This window comes from Heterocephalus glaber, unplaced genomic scaffold, assembly GCF_053883595.1.
Source record: "Heterocephalus glaber isolate CG9 unplaced genomic scaffold, H.glaber_assembly_v1.0 deba00001452, whole genome shotgun sequence".
Lineage (NCBI taxonomy): Eukaryota > Metazoa > Chordata > Mammalia > Rodentia > Bathyergidae > Heterocephalus > Heterocephalus glaber.
Genome location: NW_028258302.1, coordinates 17,898,937 through 17,915,293, shown reverse-complemented (window position 1 = coordinate 17,915,293; position 16,357 = coordinate 17,898,937). Strand labels below are relative to the sequence as shown.

At 45.2% G+C, this 16,357-nt stretch overlaps 1 protein-coding gene across 3 annotated transcripts; it reads right to left on the bottom strand.

The window, feature by feature from the left end:
* Positions 1–1,110: 1,110 nt before the first annotated feature.
* Fuca1 (alpha-L-fucosidase 1) lies at positions 1,111–15,214 on the bottom strand. Of its 3 annotated transcripts, XM_004850575.4 has the most exons (8): positions 14,729–15,212; positions 12,594–12,728; positions 10,014–10,151; positions 8,127–8,232; positions 4,258–4,458; positions 2,945–3,135; positions 1,940–2,039; positions 1,111–1,342 (listed from the first exon to the last, which is right to left on the bottom strand). In XM_004850575.4, the coding sequence occupies exons 1-8, from the start codon at positions 15,103–15,105 to the stop codon at positions 1,202–1,204; spliced, it is 1,389 nt and encodes a 462-aa protein (XP_004850632.1). In that variant the 5' UTR covers positions 15,106–15,212; the 3' UTR covers positions 1,111–1,201. The 3 variants fall into 3 exon arrangements, with proteins under 3 accessions (XP_004850632.1, XP_087071698.1, XP_012929851.1); XM_087215572.1 differs by lacking the exon at positions 4,258–4,458 and having other exon boundaries at positions 14,729–15,214; XM_013074397.3 differs by lacking the exon at positions 10,014–10,151 and having other exon boundaries at positions 14,729–15,210.
* Positions 15,215–16,357: the final 1,143 nt, after the last annotated feature.

The window sequence follows — 16,357 nt, the reverse complement described above, 5'->3', positions numbered from 1 at the left end:
TACCAAAAAAAATTTTTTAAAAAGACCTACCAGAGGAATTTAGCTTGAACCTGTCACAAAATAAAGAAAGAAAAGCCAGGCATGGTGGTGCATGCCTGTAATCCCAGTGCTTGGAGTCTGAGGCAGGAGGATTATCGAGGCCAACCTGGGCTACACAGTGAGTTCAAGGCCGTCCTGAATTGCATAGCAAGACCTTGTCTCAAAAAAACAAAACAAACACACAAAATAAATACAGAAAAAGGGCTGGAGATGTAGGTCAGTGGTCAAACCCCCTTGGTTTCATTCTCAGTCCTGATAAAAAATAAAATAAATAGGGCTGGTGATTTAGCTCAGTGGTTCCTCCACCTGCCTCACAAGCACAAGGTCCTGAGTTTGATTCCTGGTACCAATCAATCAATCAATCAATAAATAAAGTTTTAAAAGGGCTGCAGATTTAGCTCAGTGCAAATGCCCCGAGTTCTATCCCTACTACTGTTTAAAAAAAAAAAAGCTTTTCACCAAAATTTTACCCTTTTTCCATCATCTATTAAAAACATTTACAAGAAAAAAAAAAGTGGAACCAGGAACAGAAAGCCACAACATGCTTTTTGTTAGAAATAATTAGACTTACAGATTTATTTGATCATATTTAAAAAGGCAGGGTAGGATGGCACTGTCTTCACAGTTCCACTGTAAACATGCTCTATTTCAGAGATCTTAGTTTGCCATTAGAAGCTTCTGAAGAGGGACCAGTAGCGACTCAAAAGCTTCTCCCTCTGCTCTAGGCTTTCAACTTTGCAGGAGCAGTTTGGGACAACTCACATCAAACGGAGCACGCACGTGGTACACTCCAGACTCCCTCCACCCCTCCCACAGGCACAGGGTAACCTGGCTTATTCTTCATCTAAAGTCACGGAGCTGGCAGGAAGGTGACAGAACAGAGAATGGAGGGAGTCTCCACTGTAGACCGCCCGGCCCCCACCGTCAGGGTGCAGAACTCGGTTTAACCTTTCAGTCTCTTCTTTATCTGACCACAGGGAAACACACTAGCAATGGCTCTTAGGTGTTTGCTCCATTAGTCATCAGTGTGATGCACTCAGTTTTCTGGACTAAAGTCTGGTGGAAAGGCCATTTCAGGGTGGGGAAAGAAGGTGGCTTTATTGTGATTCGGGCTCTGTGAGAGGGAAATCAAAGCAGCGCCTCTCTCCTCCTAAGCTCTGGCTCACTTCACTCCCTCCAGCTTCACAGTCCAGGCAAACTCTACTGGGAGCGCAGAGGGAGGCAACTGAGGCAGAGAGATTCGGAGATCTTCATATGCATCTTTGGACCACTTCAGATCTCCCTCGAGTCCCAGCATGGTTACCTGCAGCAGGGAAAAGGAATGGGAAACCCCAGTAACACACCAATACACACAAACTACTGTCTGGACACCATGCCAGGCCAGGACAGGGAAGACAGCCTGCTAGGAGCACAGATGTGGGAGCAGCCTGGGGGACCTTTCCCCAGGAAGGACAGAGGGCCTGCCAGTTCCATTAAAAAAAAGCTAATTAGGCTCCGTGTGCTGTCACACGACTGTAATCCCAGCACTCTGGGAGGCTGAGACAGAAGAATCAGAAGTTTGAAACCAGCCTGGGCAACTTGGCAAGAACCCTTTGCAAAATAAAAATTAAAAAAGGGCTACAGCCAGGCATGGTGGTGCAGGCCTGTAATCCCAGCACTCGGGAGGTTGACGCAGGAGGATCACTTTCAATTTGAGGCCAACCTGGGCTACATAGTGAGCTCAAGACCAGCCTCAACTACATAGTGAGACCCTGTCTTAAAAAAAAAAAAGTAAACAAAAAAGGAAAAAATAAAAGCAAGAAATATAGCTCAGTATGAAGGGCCTGGGTTCAATCTCCAGTCCCACCAAAGACAAAAGGGTAGGAGGTAAGTACAACTTAGAACTGATGGGACTCCTTACCCTTGTAGTTGAGGTAGCTTTGGGGGATTTAAGATACAAAACTTCACCTTCTGGCCACTGTAGAAAAATGGCATAAACAGCTGAGTCTTTTGAAGTATACCTGGGGGGAAGGAAATATCACTGTTAAGAATGCTGGCACCATGATAATCTTGTCCATTTCTTTTTCAATTACCTACCAAACCCAAGACCCCAAGCCTGTCACTGCTACAGGGAGGCACTGATAACACCAATTACAGTAAGCAGGAGGAAGCAGCCTACAAAGCTCTTTCCTATCTTCTGTGTTCCCCTTTTGGGTTGTTACACTGTTTTTGTCTAGTTAACTCTTACATTTGTTATTTCACACTGAAGCCATTTACTTTATGTAAATCTTCTTGTCAACTTCAAATCCATGAGAAAATAAAGGATATAGTAAGGATAAGATATATAATGAAGACAAATTTATCCTCCTGAGATTTCAATGTGTTTAGGGAAGAAGATGAGAATCACTAAATAGACACTGATCCAAACAGAAGGATTAGCGTGTTTGGCCTGATCCAAAGACTGAAGCTCTTCAGTATAACATCAGCAGTACCTTCTACTGGATACTGTTTATGCCTGGCCTTGCTGGGTGCTTTACATGTATTACCTCATTGAGTTTTCAAACAACTCTATGAAGTATCATCAGCCCATTCTGTGGTTGAAAAAACTGAGGTCCAAGATCAAATAACCAGATCCAGAAGTCCAAGAATGAATGGCAAGAACTGAGTATGGACCCTGCACATTGTGGGTACTCCACAAGCATAACTATCATTATTGTCCGGAAGCAGGGTAACAATTACTTCTAAATTACTCAGTGCTTTGCTGCAACTTCCCTTTTCTCCAAACCTACTGCCTCCCTGTCTAATCAAAGCCACTCTGGTGGCCTAAGCCATGACCCCATGAGGTCACAAATTTTATAGCAAAAGAACAGTTTTGGGGTTCCCTTAAGACAGCCTTCGGCCTGGGTCTGTCAGCAGACAGACTCACCACACAGAGGTCTCGTTCTTCTCCAGCTGCACCCTCCACGGCTTGCTGGCATAGATGGCCTCCCCGCTGACTTGCAGCCACTTGCCAACAGCGAGGAGCCTTTCTTGGAAGATGGGAATGATCAGGCCATCTTTAGTAGGTCCGATGTTGAGAAGATAGTTGCCTCCCAGACTTACAGTCTGAACCAGTTCCTGGAGAGCAGAGACAATGAAAGGCGAGCTAGGAATGCTGCGCCTGGAGCAATGCTCAGAATACACAGATATTCACACAAGCACAATGATCTAAGCAAGCTCTTCATTTGTGAATATTCTCTTGTCATTGAAAAACTATCTGCTTGCCGGGGATTTAGCTCAGTGGCGCTGCACCTGCCTTGCAAGTGCAAGGTCCTGAGTTTGATCCCCGCTGCCCCCCCCAAAAAACTATTTTCTTTGTCATTATAAATGCAGGACAAGATCATATGAGAAATCAAAACTGCTGGGCTGGGGATTTAGCTCAGTGGTTTCATCGCCTGCTGCACAAGCGCAAGGACCCAAGTTCGATCCCTGGTACCAAAAAACAAAACAAAACAAAAAAACTGCTGTTATGAGTATTAAAAAAAAAAAAAAGGTATTTTTCGGGACCAGGAATCAAACTCAGGACCTTGCACTTTCGAGGCAGGCATGGCGCCACTGACTAAATCCTTGGCCCTTAAGATGGGTATTAACCTGTACCTCAGGGAGTGGTCATGGGTGCTTCCTGTGGGGTTGCACAGCTCATGGTGCTGAACTTCAAGGTAACCCAGAAAGACTTATGTTACATACAGAAAATTTTATGTTACAGTATACCAACAGATACACCATTAACTTTTGGTGTCTTTCAGTCTTTCTCCTATGTAGTTAATTTTATATGTAGTAATGTGTTACAGTTTTTTTACTCCATGAATTAAACATTTACCCATATTACATCATCGACTTCCTTTTTAAATTCGTGCTGATGATGGAAGCTAAAACCTCAAACATGCTAGGCAAGTGCTCTACCATGAGCTACACTTCCAGCTCTCAACATTTTAATGGTGAAGGAAATCCTCTAATTGGCTTCCTTATCCCTTATTGGTTGTAAGAAGCTCAAATCACTCCTATGTCTAACTGTAAATAATCCCGGGAAGGCCATTTCTGAATGTAGAACTTTCTTCTGTAATTACAGTCACTTTCTGAGGACAGGTTTCTGTTGCATGTTCAACAGCCTTAGAAGGTCTGCTGACCCACACTTGTCACCCTTGGTTAGGAGTCTGCTGAGAGGAGTAGTTAGCAAGCCAGAGGCTCAGAGGCCCTTACCGCAATGATTTCAGACTCGCTCAAGACATCGGCCAACTTCATGTCGCGCCGGTAGCCCCAGGACCACTTGTCCAGGCTGGTGCACATCTCCCACTTGTGGTTGGGCAAGCTCTCGGGCACAAATTTGTCTTGGCAGTTGTAGTACCCTCCATGGTGACAGGAACAGTTCTTTCCCCATCGGTCATTTACTACCACCTCATCCTAAAGGCGAGAGGGGGCCTGGTCACGGGAGAGACGCCACCTAGCTCCTCCCCTCCATGTGGCATAGTGGGGCCACAGTATATTTGGAAGTGAGGAACAGTCTGTCTAAAGCGATGGTTCAGGACCAGGGCAGGTGCAGTTTTGCTTTGAAGAGGACAGACATTTGGCAGTCTAGAGACACTTCAGGTTGTCACTCCCGCAGTGACATCCAGGGGAAGTGGCCAGGGGGACACTGCACAGGACACTCCGATAACAAAGAAATACCTGGCCCCAAATATCAAGAGTGCTAAGGCTGAAACCCAGTGTGGAGATACCTAGTGCCATCGCTTCTCAGCCTTTTGGCTAAGATCAAGTGAGATACCTAGTGCCAGAGCCAGAGAGCCTGTGTGCAAGAACACCTAGGAAACCCCACTAGGAGAGAGGCAGAGAGGGTGCTCCCCTTGGGCCTGTCCCTGGGCAGTGTCCACGGCCTCCCAGCTCAGCCCAGGATCCTCAGCCCACTACACAGCCTTAACTTTCTTTCCCCAGGTGGAAAAGTCAACAAATACCCATTTTCTTCCAAGCTGAGCTGAACTATAAGAAACCATCACATGGAATATCTTAATGTCAATATTTAATGTACAGCAGTGTTATTTATTTATTTATTTATTTATTTGGTACTGGGGGTTGAACTCAGGACCTTGCGCTTTTGAGGCAGGCAGCAGCACCACTGAGCTATATCCCTGGCCCTATAGCAGTATATTTTATAACAGAGTGGCCAATACAAGGCAATTACTGAAAATCCTGAGAAAGGAGATATAATAAACACTTAAAACTCCCCCTTTTGCCTGTTTTAGGGTCACCCACATCACCATGGAAGTTTTTCCCATGGATGCTAGTTGAGTGCCAAAGCAAAACAGAAGAATACTCATCATTTCCAGCCAGTGTGATCCAGGGTCCTGTACTCATTACCACGGACTGGGCATCACAAGGTCTCAGAACTGAAAGGGGCAACTCAAGCTCAACCCAAGGTCAGCTGGGGCTTTCAGAGTCACCTACTAGTCAGGGGGCCTTAGGCAGGTGACTACCTTTTAAGTCTAGCTGTCTGTAAAAGAACCAAACCCAAATCAAAACAAAACCCCAACAACTAAACACACCAAAAGAAAAAGATCACCTACCTTGCTGGAGTTTGAGAGGATTAAAAGTGGCAACACCCTGCCCCTGGCCAGAGTGGCTGGCTGGTCAGTAACACCTCATCCCTGTCTCCAACTCCTCCCGTTCTCTGAGCCCCCAGAAGCTAAGTACCCTGCCTCGTACACTCAGTCCTCTAAGGGTGGACACAGCCTTCAACTTCTGCATGGCCACAGGCTCTAACGCAGTACCCTGTGCATTTGGCAGATTGAGGAGACCTTGGACAGATTCCTACTGTCATACTGATCATTCCACAGTGCAATCTGTCTCTTTCTCTTCAGATTGCAGTTTCTTTAAGGCCGAAACCATCAATTCTGTAGCTTCAAGGCTTGGCACACACCATGCCACAGAGCTGGCTCACAATAAATAAGTCCTTGTTTCGACAATCCTGCTTGCAAAGGTAGTGTGTAAATGAGCAGAGACAGGACTGCACCACAGGTTCTGCTTGCTGTGGAACTGAATCCTTTTTTTTTTTTTTTGAGACAGGGTCTCACTATGTAGCCCAGGTTGTCCTTGAATTTGCAGAGATCCTGTTTCAGCCTCCTGCACCACCATACTGGGAGCTGAAATTCTTTAAGAGAGACCAAAGCAGCATATTGTGCTTTTTTTTTTTTTTTTTTTTTTTTTTTGCAGTACAGGGGACTGCTAGGTAAGTGCTCTACCACTGAGTTATAACCAAATCCTTTTAAATTTTTTAGTTTGAGACAGGGTCTCATTAAGTTGCCCGGGCTGTGCCTCAAATATGTGATCCTCCTGGCTCAGCCTCCTGAGTAACAGAGATTACCACCATTGCCAACTACTTGTGCTTTTTTTTTTTTTGGTACCGGGGATTGAACTTGGGACCTTGCACTTGCAAGGCAGGTGCCAGAACCACTGAGCTAAATCCCCAGCCCACTAGCTGTGCTATTAAAATGGCACTGGGATTGATATTTTCTTCTATTTTTCTTTTTTTTTTTTTTAGTACCTGGGATTGAACTCGGGATCTTGTGCTTGCAAGGCAGGCAGCGGAACCACTAAGCTAAATACCCAGCCTTTTCTTCTCTTTTTCAACCATGCATTTTTGCTTAATTTTTTCCCCTGCTCCTTCACTTCACACACTTGACCAAAACCCAAAAAATGCCCTAGTTCCAGGGGCCCACACAATGAACAGGTATATGAAAACCATTTCAGAGAACATCTGGCACCCATTCATTCAATGACTGTTTACTCAGTATGAGGTTCATACTCTGCCAGGTTCTAGTGTACCTGAGGTAAATAAATCTACCCTTAAAGATCTAGCAGAGACTTGCTGAGAACATAGATATGTGGACAATGATGACACTGTATCAGACGTGACCTTGGGACAACTGCACAACTGATAGTCTCTACATGCAAGTTCCTGAAAACTACTTTGAATCCATCTCAGTTATCACATGGGGTCTCTTTCTGTTTTAAATTTCTTTCCACTTTCCAAGCTTAGTAATAGCTACCCAGTAAAATCCTTGGAGGTTTATGAAACTATCAAAGTGCCTCAGTTCAAACTGTTTTGTTTTTTTTTTCTGCTGGGATTGAACCCAGGCCCTTGGGCATGCTAAGCATGTGCTCTACCTCTGAGCTAAACGCCCAGCCCCTAAACTGTTTTTTCTATTATTTTTTGGGGGGGGTACCGGGGATGGAACTTGGGACCTTGTGCTTGCAAGGCAGGTGCCGGAACCATTGAGCTAAATCCCCATCCCCTAAACTGGTTTTATATTTAGATTTTTCTTTAAAATCCACAACATATCTGGGCTGGGTATTCAGCTCAGTGGTTTTGCCGCCTGCTGCGCAAGCGCAATGACCCAAGTTCGATCGCCGGTACCAAAAAAAAAAAAAAAAAAAAAAAAAAAATCCCAACATATCTAAAATATGTAAAAAAAAAAATTAAAAATTTTCTATAGTGAAGATTAAGACCTCTGCTGCTTGATAAAGTTACCCCAATACAAAGTGTAAATGGTTAGCCACTATACACTGGCTAATAGTGCTGATTAGGGTAGGGGCTTTGGGTAGACAAGGTACCACCAAGAATTTGGAGAAAGGGAATGACCTAGTTCCTTCGGAGTTAAGTTATATGATCAGTATAGGGTCCATGAAGCCACTGACATTACATGTCATTCCTATCACTTAATTTTATGCTTTGCACATAATTTTGGAATGTTTTCTCATAATATTTGTTTGTATAGTAGTGTCTGTTTCCTCTGCAGTGGTCTAGGAATTCAACATACTATTTCTACTCTTTCATGTGAAGTTAACACTACTTAGACCTATGTTGTCAAAATCAAGAATTAAAAAAGAAAAAGAAAGCTTATACTCCAGGGGGGTAGAATTAAGGGAGAAACCTTTAATATCTGTTAGGTGCTCCAGGCTCAATGACTACACGCTGATATTATTTGCTGCTTTTGTCCTTATTAGTACTCCATATCTTGGCTCCTTATACTTACTTTTATCATAACAAATAAAAAATAAATCAGATGGATACTTACCTTGATAGGGCTATCATTGTACAGCCAAGCAAGAAAATGGGTGGAGTTCCAGTAAGTATCAGGACATTCCCACTCCCCATCAGACCAGATGAGGTCAGGCTTGTAGCTGGAAAGCAGTGAGCAGAACAGTTCATTATCTGAATGTGTTCACAGGACAGCCTGTGAGGCTCACTTTTGCAACAGATATTAGGGCTGGGGGTACAGCTCAAGGGTGGAGCATTTGCCTAGCATGCATGAGGGCCTGGGTATAATCCCCAACGTTGAAAAAAAATTCCTCCAATTTTGAAAGTACCATAAGATTACCACAATGCAGAGGATATGGAAAACTAAAGAGATGATAGCAATAACAATAAAAAAAATCACTTTGTTAACATAACTACTGTTAAAATCAAACAGCGCTTTGGTACATATCCTCATCTTTTTTTTTTTTTAACCTCTTTTTAGAAATAGGAGCTATAATCTGTGTGTGTGTGTGTGTAATCTGGTTTCCTCCCAGTGACTAATGCCAATTAAAAGTGGTGCTTCTGGGCTGCTGCTGAAGCTCAGTGGTAGAACACTACGTAGTATGCAGGAGGCCTGAGTTCTATCCTCAGCACTGCAAAAGAGTGGTTCTCAGAACTAAATGGTTACGGGTTCTCCCCCTCCCATGTACCTACAGGGGATCCAACTCAGGACCTTGCACTTGCCAGGCAGGCGCAGTGCCACTAAGCTACATCCCTGGCCTTGTTTTTTGAGACAAGGTCTCACTATGTAGTTCAGGCTGGCCTCAAACTCACTGCGATCCTCCTGCCGTAGTGCAGGGATTATTGGTGTGTGCCACTACACATGGCAAGAGGCAGCCTTCTGTGTCTGGATTCTCATTTTAGAAGGGGGGAACCCCTCTTGCATCAGACCCCATCCCAAGATGACTTTACTAAGGAAGGCCTACAGCTTGGATAGACCTGGCCATTACTGGATCAGAAACCCAGTTATCTTTCTGGCCTTGAAGAAACTACTTGCCCTCTTTCCTTCTTTCTTTTCTTTCTCCTTCCCCCTTTCTTCTTTCTTTTCTTTTTTTTTCGGGTGGGGAGACATGAGTACATGATAGCCTCATGCATGTGAGACAAGTGTCTCCCACTGCACTGCATCCCAAGACCTTTAAAAAAAAACATTGTATTTTGAGACAGGGTGTTCCTAAGTTGCCCTGGCTTTTATGGAACTCTGGAGGGTCCACCATCCTATGAGCCCTCAGGTATGACAAGGCAAATCAAGGATAAAACATGAACAGTAGTGGCAAAGGCCAAAGTGACAGTGGTCATTTTAAGATAATGATAATGACAGCAGCGATAGCCTCCCTACTCTGCACCAGCCACTGCGATAGAGATGTTTCACGCATTATCCTGAGCCCTAGAGAATCGGGCTCTTTACAGAGTGGGACTCTGAGGCTCACAGGTGGTCTGATTTGGGCTTGTAAGAGACAAGAAGACCCAAGCTACACATTATCTAAACTGCACGCTCTCCAAGGTACTGATGGAAGGGAAAACTGCAGCCAAGCAGGGACCTGAAGTTGACTTCACTGTCATCCTGAGTTTTGTGTGATTGTTTCATTTTACAAAGACGATATGACTAGTTAAAGAAATGTTGAAAAGTAGAAGGGAAAAGTGAATTTTGCCTTAATGCAACCACCAATTTTATTATTTTGATATCTTCTAGTTTTTGTCATCATTTCCCTTTGGTATTTTGAGACAGGGTCTCACTATGTATTCCACATGTAGTCCAGGCTGGCCCTGAACTCATGGTGATCCTCCTGTCTCAGCCAGCTCAACCCCTTCCCTCCTTAAAAGCATCTAACTAATAGGAAGCTCTGATTTCATTGACAAAACATAGTCAAACTTATTTGTTTCTTACCTGTTAACAAGGTCATACAGCTCTGGCATTGTTTTGGTACTGACAAAATGCTGAGTTTTAAAGCCATTTTTCTTATCAAGTAGGTATAGTGGATGGAACCACTCTAAGAGTGAGTGATAGAGACCATAGCGTATGTTCCTTAAACAGAAAGACATGGCAGCAACTGTCATTAAACAAAGAAATAATAATTTAAGAAAAATCTGTTACAGCATCTTTTATGTATCAGTGAAATTTACCCATAGGGTATGGAGAAGGGTGGGATTCAAAACCATTTTCCTAAATTATTTATCATTCACTTCAGCAAGAAGATTTGGTATACTGCTTTGGACAATACTATATGTAACTACTTTTTTTTGCACAGTCCTGGGGATTGAACACAGGGCCTCATGTAGGTAAGCTTTCTACCACTGAGCTGCATCACCAGGCCCTTTTAAAATTTGTTTTTTTGGACACAGCATTTATGTATTCCAGGCTGGCCTTGAACTCACTATGTAGTTCAGGCTGGCCCAGAACTTGTGGCAATCTCCTGGATCAAAGTGTTGGGATTACAGGTGTGTTCCACCATGCCTAGCTAAAAATTTCTTATTTTGAAATAGAGTCTCACTAATTTTCCCAGTCTGGCCTTGAACTTGTGAACCTCCTGCCTCAGGCTCTTGAGGAGCTAGGTTCAGAGATATGTTTCACCACGCCTGGCTGTAACAATTTATATTTTCTTTTTTTGCACTGCTGGAGATCAGCCCTATTATATATTTTATAAAGAAGAAGAAAAGAATTGGGCTGGGGATGTGGCTCAGTGGTACAGCACTTACCTAGCATGCACCAGGCCCTGGGCTCAGTCTCCAGTACTGCAAAGGGGAGGTGGTGGGTTGATGGCTCCCAACACAAAGAAATGATAACTGTTTAAGGAGATGGAAAAGCTAATTGCCCTGATATGGTCATACATATTGCATACGTGTAGAGAATTATCACACCATATCCCATAAGTATGCACAATTATCATGAATCAAATAAAAAATAATGGTGTGGCGAAGCCCAACCGACCTCCATTGCTGCTTGACAAAGTTCCAGCTGGGGGAAAGAAAGGGTGGAACACATCGTACCCTCATGTTTTATTTTTTCCAGCCATAATGTTTATAATTGTTACGCTGATCACAGAGGTCATTGTGCTTGTGACTAAAAACAAACTCTCCATGAGGCAAATTGGAAATGATATATTGAAATCTGATCTGGCTCACAAGTCCCAAATCCCAGTTTCTCTTAGTTCTATTGCCACATCCACTTCTAAAGAAACCTCTCCTAAAACCCCCACTGTTTCCCCCACTACTATGACTCCCCCTCTTATTGTTGACATTCTATTTACTAAAGGGGTCTTATGAAAAGATTGGAAAGACAGACTTTGGATGAAAGAAATAGTGGAAAATGGGAAAAAGAAAGAAAGTTAAGACAGGTAAATGCATTAAGGAGGCAAGTTACTCAATATTTCTCAAAGTGCTGTAAATATCTCCTGCTCATAGACTATGAACCCAAATGACATTTAGTTAAGATGAATAGAGGTATAGAAAAATAGAGAGCTAATAGCAAACTATATTAACCATTGTGCAGTTTCTCAAGGGCCAGCTGGTAACCACAAGTTTGACACTTAGTTGATTAAATCTTGCTTGTAACCCCGCTGATATAAAGATTTTGATTAAATTACTTTCTGTTCTGTTTAGGTGTGGGTAAATAAGGGGACAACTGTAATTTTTAAGTATGTATTCATGATGTTCAATGAAATGAAACAGCTTAGAGGAATTGTACTTTGTCTAGAAAAAAATAATCTTTACTTCAATAGAAATTGCTAAGGCAACTTAAAATGTAAACATGTTCCGCCCAATGGCTCCCAGCTATTGCTTAAAGATATAAAAATAAATCAGACCCTGAGACTTCTCAGAGGGAACCTGAACATTGCTTGTGAAGGTTCTTTTCTCATCGTCGGCCCAGAACATCTCCCCTTCCTACCCTACATCGACTGCAGCTGGTCTGCGGCAATGGTATTGTCAAAACATTATGCCAGTAAGAAGTTAAGGATAAGGCCGCAATACATAGACTAAGAAGGAACTGAAGAGGGCCGGGGATTTAGCTCAGTGGTTCCGCCAACTGCCTCGCAAGCTCAAGGACCTGAGTACAATCCCTGGTACCAAAAAAAGAGAAGGAACTGAAGGTAGGCATTTCATCATGTGACTAAACTCTAAACCAATACACAGAAGATGTCCAGCTTCTAACGTCCAGATCTAATCAACATCTAAGAGCCAATCACCATTTACAACTACTGCAAAGCACAGCATTGGGAATGAAATACTGAGCAGGTCACAGGAGTTGCTTAACTTGTTCTTAAAGTTAAGGCCATGAACTTCTCTGATGGTGTCGCTTTTGGTCACGTGAGAACTTCTAAGCCTCCAATACTGGAAATTCAAAGGCCAGAAGCCTTTCAGACTACTTGCTAAGTGCAAATTTAGGAAACACAACACACAAGAGTAGGAAGGTGAGAACTCTGGAGGCTGGAGCAGAAGAGAGGACAGGCAGCTGTCCACAGACACATACCTCTTCCGAAGAGCTGCTCCCAGCTCACCCACCAAATCGCGATGGGGGCCCACGTCCTTGGAGTTCCAGTTCCAAGACACTGGACTGGGCCAGTTTGTGAAGCCTTCATGATGTTTTGTGGTGAAGACCACATACCTGTGGATGTCAAAACTGAATGAACAGGGCCAGGGATTTAGCTCAGTGGTTCCGCTGCCTGCGTTGCAAGCACAAGGTCCCGAGTTCGATCCCCGGTACCAAAAAAAAAAAAGAAAAAAAAAAACAAAAAAACTGAATGAACAAAGGCAGATGTCCAGATTTAATTAACATCTAAGATCCAATAAACATTTACAACTACTGCAAAGCACAGCATTGGGAATGAAATGCTGAGCAGTTGGCAGCAGTTGCTACAAACACAAGCTTGCCCAGCCTGCCTTCCCTCAGCTTTAAACGTGGTGAGGAAAGCCAGGTGGGTTCTTGTAATCCCAACATTCTGGGAGGCTGAGGCATGAGGACTGTTAAATTGAAGCCCAACCTGAGCAATTTAGCAATCCTGTCTCAAAATTAAAAAGTAAAAAAGGGCTGGGGATGTAACTCAGTGTGAAGGCCCTGGGTTCAATCCCCAACTGCAAGACCAAAGCTGGTGGGGAGAACTTGACAACAGGAAATGTGCTGAGATGAGAGTCACTATATTAGTGACTCCATAACACCCTGTGGCTATTATTCTAAGAATGATGGCAAATTGATTGAGTCATAGTCCTTGTGTCCAGCTGAGGAGCTCCAGAGGGAAGGAAGGAGTAGGTGAGAGAAAACTAGCTCTCTGATTCTTTTTTGTTGTTTTTAGTTCTTTCATTCTTCAACCCTTTTGGGTATAAATAATTAACTTTCATTAACCATTTGCCCTGAAGGAGAATGATCTGGACTAGTGATAGGAAATTAGAGCAGTGCAAGCTGTTTTACCAAACCTACAGAATTACCTCTCACTTATAGAAGTGACAAGGCAGGCATGGTGGCACACACCTGTAATCCTAGCACTCAGGAGGCTGAGGCAGGAGGATCACCATGAGTTCGAGGCCAGCCTAGGCTACTCAGTGAGTCCAAGACCACACTGAACTACATGGCAAGACCCTGTCTCAAAAAACAGAAACGAAAACAAAAAAGGAAGTGACAGAAGACCTAAAGGGCTGGGAGAAAGGCAGGCGATGAAATAACCTAATCATTTGCTATTTCATGTACTTTTATGGCAGAAAAGTAGATAATGCCCACATATGATGATCTGATGACTGGCTGGTGTGGGGGACTCCTGAACTTCAAGGGACAGGTATACTGTAGGAGCTATGAGTATGTAGTACAATCATCTCTCCTTTTCTTCTTACAATCCTTTGGAAATGTAAAATCCATTCTCACTTCATAGGCTTTACAAAAACTGGCACAGAACCAGCTCCCATGGCCAGTTTGCAGACCCTGAGCTCAGTAGGTACAGCCCTCACCTTGGAGTCCTAAGATCTGCAGCCTAGGATATTAGGTCCCTTCCTCTTTTATCTTATCCATCAAAGAAGGGGTCTGGGAAGAGGCTGTCTCCCAGAATTCACTCATTCATTCATTCATTCATTTATTGAGACAGGGTCTCACTGTGTAGTTCAGGCTGGCCTCAGACTCACAGTTCCTAACACACCACAAACTGCCCAGGAGCACGGCACACCAGCTGGGCAGAGGGCAGCAGAGGGAGAATCTGTACTGCAGCCCCACGCCCCAGGCCAAGCTACCTTCCCTCCCTCTCCATCGAGAGCACAGGGCAGCTCCCTTCTGCAGGTGTCCAGGGAGGCTGCAGGGACCTGCAGGGATTTGTCTGGGCCCACAACTGAACGAGGACCAGATTCCAGGCCGCTGATTTAGTCTGGAAGGGACAGCAGGTGTCGCCTAGCTCAGGCGTAGATAGGGAGGGGTGGTTCCTCTCTGAAACTTGCATTTCTTTTTCTTTTTTTGTTTTGGAAGTTTGAATACAAGGTCTTTGCACTGAGCCACGTCCCCAGCCTGAAACCTGACTTACAGATGCCTAAGCAGATGCACCTTCCTCGGATCAGGTGCGCAGCGTCCAGTTCGACCCTTCTCCGGCGCCCCAGCCCTCGGCCCCGGCCGCCCGCCCCGAGGACACTCACTGGGCCCCCGCGGCCTGGAAGAGCTTGGCCCACTCGTCGGGGTGGAAGAAGCGCGCCGTGAACTGCGGCCCGAAGTCGCCGTAGGTGAAGCTGGGCGGGTAGTTGTCGCGCATGAAAAGCTGGTACCCGAGCTGGCCCTCGCCCTGCCAGTGCCACCAGAACCACTCGCTACCCCAGGCCGGCACCGAGAACACGCCCCAGTGCACAAACACCCCGAACTTGGCCTCGTCGAACCAGGCCGGCAGCGGCCGGGAGTCCAGGCTCAGCCAGTCCGGGGTGTAGCGGGGCGGAGCCCCTCGCGCCGACTGCGCCGTTCCGAGGACTAACGCCAGCAGCACGCCGGCCACTATCCACGAATTGCCCACTGGCTTCCGCATCACTACTTCTGCGCCCGCCCGGCTCCCTCCTAAGGCGCAGGTGCGGAGCGGCTCCGGCCCTCGGGTCAACGATTGACTCGGGAGGAAAAAGGGGTGGGCCAACCTCCAGATTGCTAGACTTGCGCCGCTTCCTCTACAACGCGTCCGTCTCTGCAGCGCCCTCTGGCGTTCCAAGGAAGAAAAACTCAAGGTGGCATTGGCCGCGCTCTTGTAAAGGACTAAGAGCTTTTTGTTTTGTTTTTCGAGACAGGGTCTCACTATGCAGTTCAGGCTGGCTTTGAACTCACTATGTAGCCCAGGCTGACCTCGAACTCTCAGCGATATAATCTCAAGTACTGGGATTATAGGTATGTGCCATCAAGCGCCACCATAGGGGAATTTTCAGCTGTGTTTTGAGAAAAGCACAGAGGTGGGCAGACCAGATTGGAGGGGTGTTTTAACAGCCCTGGCAGAAATGAGGTAGAACAGTGGTGGGAAGAAGCATCATGAGAGAGGACTAGAAGGAAAAGTGGGCACTGAAAGAGCAGGTGTGATCATTTTGCCTAATATTTATTGAGGTCGCTTTGGGAATTGAGGCATTTCAGAGTGTAGCATTTACAGGGTATAATGGTGCACAGCACTTGGGAGGCTGAGGCAGGTGGATCACCAAGAGTTTTAGGCCAGCCTGGGCTACGTAGCAAGATCTTGTCTCAAGCAAACAATAAAACAAAGACACTGGAGGGGCCGGGGTTCAGGTCATTGGTAGAGACTCCCACAGCCTGTGCCTATGCAATCAGGACTAGTCCTCACGTGCAAGCCACAGCACACGTGACCATACGTGGTGCAGTGAGTGGGAACAGCTGCTTGTCAGAGCTGGAAAGAAACTTGGAGAGCTCAGGCACCTTTCCCTTCCCTACCCCTCCTATTTTACAAGGGAGGAAACTGAGGCCCAGGGCAAGGAAGGGAGTTGTCCAAGATCATGCAGCTGGTTTGGGCCAAAGTGGGACCAGAATCCAACTTTGGCAGTAATCCAACTTTGGCAGATGTGAAATCTGTGCCTCTCTCTCCCTGCTCCCGTGCTGCTCCTGGGAGAAGGCAGGGCCAGCGTGACAGCCAAATGCTTCCTCCTCCTGGGAGTGATCAGGAAATAAGGGTTTTGCACTTATGATTGATGGAATTAAGATGCTGCTGTACTAGATTAGGGTGGGCCTAAATCCTCTGGCTGGTGTGCAGTGAAGGAATACATTTTCCGTCTTTATAAGCCACCCACTTA

What these genes read in the sequence shown, in the direction of transcription:
- Fuca1 (XM_004850575.4), bottom strand. Translation starts at nt 15,105, where the DNA reads ATGCGGAAGCCAGTGGGCAATTCGTGGATAGTGGCCGGCGTGCTGCTG. An exon ending in GGAGCAGCTCTTCGGAAGAG is followed by an intron (nt 10,152 to 12,593) that starts GTATGTGTCTGT and finishes TTTCTGTTTAAG; the next exon opens with GAACATACGCTATGGTCTCT. An exon ending in ACAATGATAGCCCTATCAAG is followed by an intron (nt 4,459 to 8,126) that starts GTAAGTATCCAT and finishes TCTCGCCTTTAG; the next exon opens with GATGAGGTGGTAGTAAATGA.